The 11,028-nt window shown below is 32.4% G+C and overlaps 1 protein-coding gene across 1 annotated transcript; it reads right to left on the bottom strand.

Annotated features, from left to right (window-relative positions):
• Positions 1 to 303: 303 nt before the first annotated feature.
• LOC127811253 (S-protein homolog 5-like) lies at positions 304 to 708 on the bottom strand. Its single transcript, XM_052350964.1, has one exon. The coding sequence runs from the start codon at positions 706 to 708 to the stop codon at positions 304 to 306; it is 405 nt and encodes a 134-aa protein (XP_052206924.1).
• Positions 709 to 11,028: the final 10,320 nt, after the last annotated feature.

Raw genomic sequence — 11,028 nt, 5'->3', positions numbered from 1 at the left:
GAAAATTGGTGGAAATGAGGTATAGTGACCTTCATTTTTTTTTATGCTCGATTATAATGATCTCTTTTACTACCAGAATTCAAACATCTCTGTATAAATTCACACACACATGCATATACATATTCTTTCCTAATGCAAGTGATTTGTGGGCCATCATGCGTGATTGGTGAGTTTAGCTAGTGCAGACCCGAAAAGTAAAGATTGCAGATTTTCATAGACAAGAAAAAGAAAACGAGAAAACATAATAAGATTGTCTTATTGCTCTTCTTTTTCATACATTTTATTGAATGGATCAAATGAAGTTCACCAATCATATCTTTTCTCCAGTACCTCTGGCCTCATCCAAAAGTAGAATCCATCAGGTTTCCCTGTCCAATAGCAATCATGATGAGTCGAATTGGTAATGGCGCATTCCTCACCTATAGCATGATCATAAACAGGAAAAACTATCTCCTTCCCGTTCCAGTAGAAATGGCAAAAAAAGAAATCATATGAATTAGTATCAGACTTGAATGTCCAATTGTATTCTTCATCAGAATACACCTGCTGATATCCCAAATCCTCATTTTCAGATTTGCATCGGAAGAACAACGTTAAAGGGTCATCTGTAACCAGACTGATGATATGAACTGTAACTTCAAAGGTTGATGAAGCTGTATAAACAAATAGAAACATTAGAAAGACCAAAGGGATGGAAGAACAACCCATTGTAACACCTAATTGTCAAAGCGATGTTGCCTTATCCTTATAAACACAGACACATTGACATTAGAAGTAATTGGATTTAAATGGAAGGATTATGATTTCTAGATTGACCCAATCAGTTGAGGGCAGGGCGGATGCAAAGGCCCACTGGAACTGGGCTGTGCTTGGGATTTTATATATTTATATATATATTACTATTTATTATATATATTTTTACTATTTAGTTGGGGCTGGCACGGGAGCCCGTGCCAGCCCCCTCTACATCCGCCCCTGGTTGAGGGAGTAACATGACCATTTTTGCCCCTACGTACTTTTCATTGTTGAAGATAAAATAGAGTAAAATAGTCATTTTGCCCCCAAGTGAGAATCATTTTCCTAAAGGTAGTGATAAAATAGTAGTTGTATGTATTTAATTGAGAATTAAATAAGTAACCGAATTTAAATGAAATATTTACAAGCCATTGAATTAGTTCAATGCTTTCACATCTAAACCTAACAAATATAGCAAAATCGTAAGAGCAAATATCTTCATATTTTCAAATAATGTATGTATTTAACAAAATTAAATCGTAAGAGCAAATATCTCCAAAATGTATGTATTTAATGGGCAAATATCTTCATATTTTCATAGCCATTGAATTAATAGTAGTTGTATGTATTTAATTGAGAATCCTTTTGCTTGTGGTATTCCAAAATTAAATGTATTAATGACTCTAATTTCCATATTTCAAGACATACAATGGATTTTGATGGTAGAACTCACAAAATATTGAATCCTTTTCAATATAAAAAGAAAACAATATTATAATTTGTTTTTTAAAAAAATCCCATGAAAGTATAATCTTGTAGGGCTAGTCAAAATAATAACTTATTTAGAGTAGTTTTACGACAAAATAAAAATCATTCAAATCGTGTATTCATCTTGTAATCAAATTCCAAGTCTATAGAGGTACGTTGTCATTACTACATAATTTATTTTTAGTGACAGCTGAGAGCATCACTAAAAGGTGCCTTTAGTGACTTTTTTTTTTTTTTTTTTATTAATTTAGCCATACTAAATAAATGCCTAGAGGTCACGATGACACCACATGTGAGAAATGTTGAAGAGTTATGTCCATAGATTTTTGTAAATTTATCTGATATGTATAATTTGCCCATTGTTGTATGTCAGATGAATTTATCTAATATATATATATATATATTTTACTAAAATAAGGGAATGCTAAAATACATTGTAATAAAATATTTTTAAATAATTAGTGAAACTTTGGTTCAATAGTAAGCAAAGGCCTTAGAGCAATTCCAATGTTGGACATCAAATAACAGTGATTTACACTAAAATTTTTAACACCAAATTGGTGTTGTCTCCAATGCGTAACACTAAATTTGTGTAAAATAGAATCTTTAAAGAATATTCTATAAATAAATATTAATTACTTTATTTAACTTAATTAAGTAATAAATATTAATTAATTTATTTTTCTATTAAGTAATAATTAAAATAAAAAAATTCATATACATAAACAAAAATAGTTCATTTTATATTAACATGGTATTTATAAAATATATTAAATATTATACTCATTTTATAGATGTTAGTAAAATATTTTCATTGGTATATATTTTTTATAATAATTTAATTTATATTTCTAATTATTAATCAAAATATACAAATATAATAAAAGTGATAAATGATATAAAAGGAATAAGTTGTTTTGAAATTATACAAAGAGGGGTAAAATTGAAAATAAAATGAAAAATAAAATTTAGTGTTGGTGAATAGTATAATACCAAATTTAGTGTTACACTATTCACTCAACACCAAATTTGATAATTAAAAAGTGTGCCCAACACCATTTTGCTGTATTCGTTGGAGACGCTTTTGCTCTAAATTGCAATTGGCGTTGCAATTGCTGCATTCGTTAGGGATTCTCTTAGAATCTTTTAGATTGCATTCTGTTTGCATTTTCAATTTTCAATTTTTAATTTTAAATTATTTTTAATTTTTTGTTTTGATAGTTTATTTTAAAAAAACTAAAAATGTGTTCTTTTGTCATTTTAAAAAATTATTTCTTAAAAAAGAAAACTACAAAACGCGTTTATTTTAAAATTTTGAGACAAATTATTTTATGATATTTTATTTAATAAATTCGATTATTAAATGATAAAATTAACTATTTTTAATAGAATTTTATTATTAAAATAAAATAATAAATTTGATTAATAAATTATTGACATCTAAGTGATAATTTATATTAAATATTATTATACATAATATGTAATATCCCAAAATTTGAAAATAAATAATAATTATTCAAACCGGTGTTTGAGGATATTATTGAATATTTGAGGAATTAAGAAAAATGATGAATTATGTAATTTTGAGGAAATAGTAAATTTATGTTTAATTAATTTAATTGGTGTTAATAGTAATTATTAGTAATTTGGAAGTATTTATGGAAATAAGAAAATAAATTAAATTAGTGAAATTTCTGGGATGTTTGGAGTATAAGTGTAATAAGGGAAAATAGGTATTAGGGTGTGTGTGTAATTAAAGGAACTTGTGGGTGTTAAAATGTAATTTCCGGAGCTGCCGTGAGATCACCTTAAAACTAATTTAGTGTGCATATAGATTGAAGAGTGCAAGCAGCGCGCGGGTTCGCGCGCGCGTATGACCAGGCAAGGGACGCGGGATCGAGCTGGGCTGGGAGAGCATGCGCGCGCTGGAGGAATTTTGTTGGATTTTATTAAGCCTCAAGCGCCCAAAACGGCGTCGTTTTGAGGCTAGGCGGTGGCACCAGCTGGCTGCCACGCGGCAGCGTCTGGTGACTCTTCTTTGGCCTTTTTAAAGGCCGATTTCAGCAAAGTTTCGTCCCAATTTTGAACTAGCAAACAGAAAGGAAAATTGGAAGGAGAAGAAGCGCGCACAGTGAGCACGAAGAAGGAAATTTTGGGAGAAATTAAGTGTTTAATCAAGATTTAATTGGGTTTTATTTAGCCAGGTACGTAGAGAAATATGTGTTAATTAATCTGTACGGTTGGAATTTAATTTTGGGCTCAATTTTATTAATTTTGGGAGTTTAATCTAATTTACAGCGTGTATTAGTTTGGTGATGTTTAAGTGTAGAAACGCTGTAATTAGCTGAACGAGGCAAGTTCTCCTCTACCCTTGCGATCTATTTCCATTTGGAGAATCCCTTGTCTTCCCTTAATTCGGTTTGATTTTGCGTATTAATTATACGAATTAGGGATGTTATGGGCAGGATTTAATTTAAAAGAAATATGAGATTTATTGGGATTTTATTTACGAGGTGCCTATGTGGGATTTAGATGGCTAAATTAATTATATTATACGGTTAGATTTAATTAATGTGAGACTCGGGTTTTATTAATTGTTATCAAACGTTTTTAAACGTTTTACTTCGCAGCGGGAATGCAAGAAATGGAGGGAACGACCGTGTAAAGGCAAGCTCTTAACCCTCTCTTCCTAATCTTTAATTCCGGTGAAAGACCCCGTGATTTTCTGTATATTATCACCTCCCTTACTCTAATTCGGCGCATAGCCTTATTTGTTGGATTATTATCCATTTGTGTTTATGTAAATTAAATCTAGAACTTCTAGAGTTTTATTTGTTGTGAGTTTACAGGGGTTTGTATCACCCCCATCCCTTTGGGAATGATGCTGAACCAGTTTGGGAACTAGGTTTCTAGACGTGCGGATTTATGTACGATTTTATCGGGTTTATTTACAGTTTTCTCGGATTTATTTATGGTACGGTTAGAGCTATCGAGCAGTAGGGCAGGGGTCGGTTGTTGGTGATGTTGGGGTAGACTATTGTACGGCCCTGTAGTGGACCGTCGGGTGGACACTCCTTATCACTGGCCGTTGACCGGTGCCGGGCACTGCTGATTAGCTCTGCCAGTATGTGATTTACTGCACGTTTAGATTTATTATATTGTTGTCCATGATTTGATATGCACATGGGTATGGGTTGCATATTGGGATATTCATTTATTGAGTATGCTTGGACACGGACATGCTAGCTTGGTCAGGTTGCATCCAGCACGGGCATATGCATCGCGTGTGGTTTACTATGTGGGCGGAGCATGGCCTGATGCTTGGATGTATGGGCACCTTGTATCATGTTGATGCTCATTACGCCATTGCATTTTATGTGCATTGCATGGATACTGGTAGTATTTAGTTCTCGGACGGGAGTACCGTTCCGAGGGAGCCTATGGCTCAGCTGTCGGGAGTACCGACAGGGACAGGTGTCGGGAGTACCGACATGGACGGGTGACGGGAGTACCGACCCGGGACAGCGCGCACAGATTGGCTGGAGGTATTTGTTACCGTCCAGGGCAGCGACAGGTTGGTATGGGACTTGGGTGCCAGGTGTCTTGTGTGGGCCCCAAGGACCGGTATATGTTTTTATTATGCTATGCTATTGGGTTGTAGCGTCTCATGGCTTGTGTGTACCTGGGGGTTTATTCTGGGTTGAGATTTCTGGTTTTGTGTAGCTTGCAGCCTTTCTTTCCTTATACTTGCTGAGTCTCTCGACTCACCTTGTTTTTCCATCATTCCAGGTAATGACAGCGTGGGCCATGGTAAGGGAGTCATCTTTTAGCGGCAGAGTCAGTGTGGTGTACAGGCAGTCCCGTCAATCCTTGTCAACTCTGATGGTTGAGTAGAGTTTACTCTATCATTTTGTACTGTGCCAGATCTTTCCTCGAGTCTCGTGTATGTCGGCACAGGAGTTTGTGTTTATTTATTTATCTTATGACCGCTGTGTTAGCGGGGTACCCGTAGTGCATGCATGTGTTTAACTTCGCTTCCGTTGTTTCTATTTTGAGTATGCATGCCAGGGTGGTTCTTGTCTTGTGGTTCATTCTTTCTCCTCCCGTAGGCGCTCCCATTCGGGTAGTCCGGGTGGTTGGGGATATCCGGGTGGGGGTGCTTACATAATATGTGTAATATACTATATGTTATTTTATATTTTAATTATAATATAGATATATTATATTTTTAAATTTTAAATAAATATATAATTTTATTTTTAAAATTTAAGAAACAATTTTTCTTTTTTTTTTCATTCTTTTCTTTTTTTTCCCTTTTCTGTTTTAGAGCCAAAACATGGAAAATTGATTGTGTTTTTTATGTTTTGAACTTAGAGATTGTTTTGATTGGAAACAATCAAATAATTTTTTGTTGTTTTGGGTTTCCTTTACAAAAAATTTTTTGTTTTTAAAATGCATTTTTAAAAATAACAAAATAAACATATTTTCATTGTTTTAAAAAATTAAAAACTAAAAATGATTTGAAAACAACAAAGAGAACGCAAGCTTAAGGTTTAAGTTTGAGTCTTGCTATGTATTGATTTTATTTTATTTTTTCAAAGAAAAATAATTTCAAAGAAAATCTCTCTACATAATAAGGTGCCTTATTATTCTTTTTCATATGTCTTACTGGATGAATCATATACAAAGTTTACCATTCATATTTTTTTCCATCCCATTTGGCCTCCAAAAATAGGATCCATCAAGTTTCCTTGTCCAATAGCAATCATGATGAGAGCTGAATCGTTTGTGATGTATTCATCACCTAAATCATGATCATAGATAGGAAAGACTATCTCATTCTAATTCTAGTAGAAATGGCAAGAAAATAAATTATATGAATTGGTATTAGACTAAAATTTCTAATTGTATTCTTCATTAGAATACACTAAATGGTATCCCAAGTCGTGATTTTCAGATTTGCATCGAAAGAACAACGATAAATGATAATTTGAAACTAGATTAATGATACGAAAATCATGACTTGGGATACCATTTGAAACTAGACAAACGATCGAAATAAATGAAAAGTCTGGGGACCTCTAAGCCAAAGATGGACCAAAGATAGACTAAAGGAAGTGTCAAGACCCAAACCAGAAGTGGCAACATTTGATTGCTATGGGGCACTATTATTTTTTTAATTTCTCATTTTGAGAGAGATACTATCGGTAAAAAAAATAACGATTGAAAAAGGGAAAACATAATGAGGAACAGTGCCCCATCTACCTATTTGCATACTTATTTTGCGGATAATTAAAATATGTTTTATGTTTATATCTTTCAAATATAAAATTTTCAAACTTATTTTAATTTTAAATAGATAATTAGGACTTATTGTAGTAAATATTCAAATAAAATTGATTTCTATGACTCAAAAATATAAATTTTCCGTAATTATTTTAAATTTAAATAGGTAAATAAGAACTATCCATTAACTATTTGTCATCCTTAAATACTTAAACCTCAAATGGACTTGGAAGCTACAATAGATTTCTCTACCATCAAGGTTTAGATCTTTACTAGGGCATGTTCGAACGAAAATATCTATATGCTTTTTGATGCGCACGGTTTTTGGACTATTGTGTATGCTTGATGAGTTTGTTCGACATATACCTGTAATGATTGTCGCAAGTTCTCATACGCAAGATACAAGAAAAATGTAACATAAATAAAGAACGCCTTACTATTATTATTTTTTATATATTTTATTGAAGGGATCAAATTAATACAAAGTATTTACCAATCATATTTTTTCTCCACTCCATTTTGGGTGGTAAAATAGAATCCATCAGGTCTCCCAATCCAGTCGCAATCATAATGAATGGAATCTTTAGTGATGCATTCTCTGCGTACATCACGATCATAAACATTAAAAGTTATCTCCTTCTTATTCCAGTAGAAATGGCAAAAAAATAGGGTATTTGAATAAACGGTAGACTTGAACTTCCAGCTATATTCTTGACCAAAATACACTGAATGGTATCCAAGATCGTCATTTTTGGATTGACACCGAAAGAACAATGTTAACGGGTCATCTGGAACTTGACTAATGATATGAATTGTAACCTGTTGGATGAAAGAAAATTTGGGAATGGGAAGCGAAGTTGTATGAACAAATAAAAACATTAGAAAGACTAATGAAAGAAATGAACACTCCATTGTATTACTTGATTTTCAAAGTGATGTTGCCTTGTCCCCTTATATACACATACACATTGATGCTAAAGTAATTAGATTTAAATGGAATCATATATATAAGAGTAATTGCATATATTTTTCAAAAACCCAAAAGAGATTAGACATCTAAACTTAACAAATGCATTTCTACTTTTGTAGAAAGAGTGCAAATATAGCGAAATCATAAGAACAAATATCTCTAGAGCGTCACAATAATGTAATAGCTAATTACAAGAAAAGGAGAATCCTTTTGCTTTTGGTCTTCCAAAATTAAATGTATAATTTAATGACTAGATCTTCCATATTTCATGATATGCAATGGATTTGGATAGCATACCCTAAAAAATATTGAATGCATTTCAATTTAAAGAGAAGGCATTGTTATTTCTTTCTATCTTCTTTTAAATTAAAAAAAAAGGTAATAATAGTATGTAAGACTAGTCAAAATAGTAATGTATTTGAAGCAATTTCTTACAAAATAAAAATCAATTGACCATGCAACATACCAAAATTGAAGCGCAAAAACATATAAGGGTGTGCAAATTTTGGTTTGGACTAGAAAATTAAATTAGATTGGACCAAAAACACTAGTTCGATCCAAGGTGGAACTAGATCAAAAACATCGGTATACCCTAGGATCGACCCATCTTAATATGAAAAATAGCAATTCTTGGTTTCTCGTCGTCCGAACTATGATAGTATTGGAAACCAAGTATATGTACATAGATGTAGTGCCGGACCTGAGTTTTTGGGGCCCTAAGGCGAGACGTGAAAATGGGCCCCGAATTGTATAATAAAATATAAAAAATAAATAAATATTTATACCATAAGAATAAAATTATTTTTTTTTAAATTACCAATTAAAAATTACCATAAACGAAACGAAATGAAAAAGCAACTAACCGCTGAAAGTTGAAGCAGATATGGAGTTAGAGCATCTGAGAAGCAGATCTAATTTGATGACCCAATCGACAATCAAGAGGTAGGGTAGCGAGCCACCGGCCACAACCCACAAGGGCGAGCGACGGAGGGCGATGGCTAGCCAGCGACCGAGCAGAGCAACGAGAGGCGATGTTTGCTGGGTGAGCGCCCGAGCAGCGAGCCATCGGCCATGAGGGTGAGGCAAGTCGCTGAGGACGAGCCATCGCCGATCGAGCAGCGAGAGGTGAGAAAACGAGGGCGAGGGTGAGGAGTAGCAAGAAGAGAGAGAAGCAGCGAGCTACTGGCGACGAAGCAGCAGCGAGAAGTGAGAGCGAGGGCGAAGGCGAGGCGCGACGGAGCCAAAGAGATAGGGCTAAGGTAGCGAGTGAAAGAGAGAGAGGGAAAATGGTCGCGAGAAGAGGGCGAGGTGCAACAGAGCCAAAGAAGTAGGGTCAGGGCAACGAGCGAAAGAAAAAGAGGGAGAAGGGTTGTGAGAAGGGGGTGGGCAGGCAGAAAAAGCATGGGGCTTGAGTTGTGAAATTTCCATGGGCCTCTAGTTGTGAAATTTATATGGGCCATTTTCAATTTATGGGCCCTTAAATTGTTGAATTTTCGTGGGCCTTGAGGCAGCTGCCTCATGGAAGGTCCGACCCTGCATAGATGTATATTTTTTAAGTTGAATTGTTTTGTTTAATAAAAAATTAAATATTAAATTATTTTTAATTTTGCTCGGATCCATGCATATATTAATGTGTATATATATTTTTGAAGTTCATATTAAATAAGAATAAATTTAATTTATGGGACTGATTTGGACAAGACAAGACCAAACTAGACATGTCACTGCTAGATAATCAATCCGATCTTCGATTTTAAATTAAAAAAATTTCAATTCCACTTCAAACAGTCCAAATTGATTGCAAATCCCTAAAAACATGTCTGGAAGTCTTGCATTCAAAACATATATTCAGATATATAAATGCAGGAATTTTACCAAAAGAATCATCTTTTAAGTGCCAACTAAAAGCGTCACTAAAAGATCCCTTTAGTGACACCTTCTTAAGTTGGTGAAATGCCCCCAAAATATTAAGAATTACACCTAAATATAGCTACAGGATCTCTTTTGTCATAGTTGATACATATCATAAACAATTTTAATCATTTTATTCTAATCAAAATATGGTATCAACTAATACGAATGAAAATGATTGCAAAAATTCATGTTAAAATTGTGTGATTCACTTTTTCGATTAAAGTTAATTTTTATTTTCCCTCAAATTTGAAGTCCTCTTTCTAATCTACTCCATAGAACAATGAAAATTATAAATATATTCAATTCATTATTATTATTATTATTATTATTATTATCTCACATATATATTACCAAATTTCATATATTATATATTTTTGTTTGGATTATATTCTTTTAGGTTAAAATTTAGTAAATCCCTGACAATTTAGGACACTTTACCCTTTTATAGTTTTATTTTTTACTAATAACCCCTTTTGACATCATTTTTCAACTTTTGGTTTTCATTTTTTTTGAAAATAAAAATAGAAGATATCATTATTTGATTTCTTGTTTTCGTTTTCAAAAATTTTGAAAAGATTTGAAAAATTAATGGAAACAATATATGAGTATTTTTAATATTATGATTGCTTAAAACACACTTTGTCACTATAAAGTAGATCATAGTAATTTTTTGTTATGGTTGTTGCTAAGTAGCAAAGTAAACTCCAACTTATGAAATTAAAAGTATTAAATATAGTGTTTGAAGATTCAATAAAAAATTATATTTTTTAAGGAAAAAATAAGAAAATTCAAAGAATTATGTATTTGAAAATTCAATCAAAATTTGTATTCATTAAGAAAAAAAATTAATTATTTAGAGATTATTTTGTTTCCTCCATTCAAAAATAAATTGGAGACTAATTTGATTTTGTGATTCAAAGATGAATTGAATTTCAGATAGGTTATGGACTGATTAGGTCTTGCATTTCTCTGGTAATAGATTGGAATTTTACTCAAATTGAGGGATTAATTGGGGTTAGTGGTTACATTTTCCCCCCTCTATTTTCTCTTTCTCAAATCATGAATTAGCGTCACTTTTCTTCACTTAAAAGTAAGTTTTGGTCTACAATAATAGAATTGTGTAATTATTTAAGATTAATTAGGATTTTCTTCTTTTCATGTAAAACTCTAAGACTGCGTTCTTTTTATTTTTTAATTTTGAATTTTGAATTCATTTTTCAGTTTTATGTTTTGATAGTCTATTTTTAGAAAATTGAAAACGCATTCTCTTTATTATTTTAAGAAATTATTTCTCAAAACAGAAAATTAAAAAACGTGTTCTTTTTGAAATTTTGAAAATAATTTTTTAATAATAT

Source organism: Diospyros lotus, chromosome 10, assembly GCF_014633365.1.
Source record: "Diospyros lotus cultivar Yz01 chromosome 10, ASM1463336v1, whole genome shotgun sequence".
NCBI classification, from domain to species: Eukaryota; Viridiplantae; Streptophyta; class Magnoliopsida; order Ericales; family Ebenaceae; genus Diospyros; species Diospyros lotus.
The sequence above is the reverse complement of the archived record's forward strand: the minus strand, read 5'-3'. Positions and strand labels throughout refer to the sequence as shown.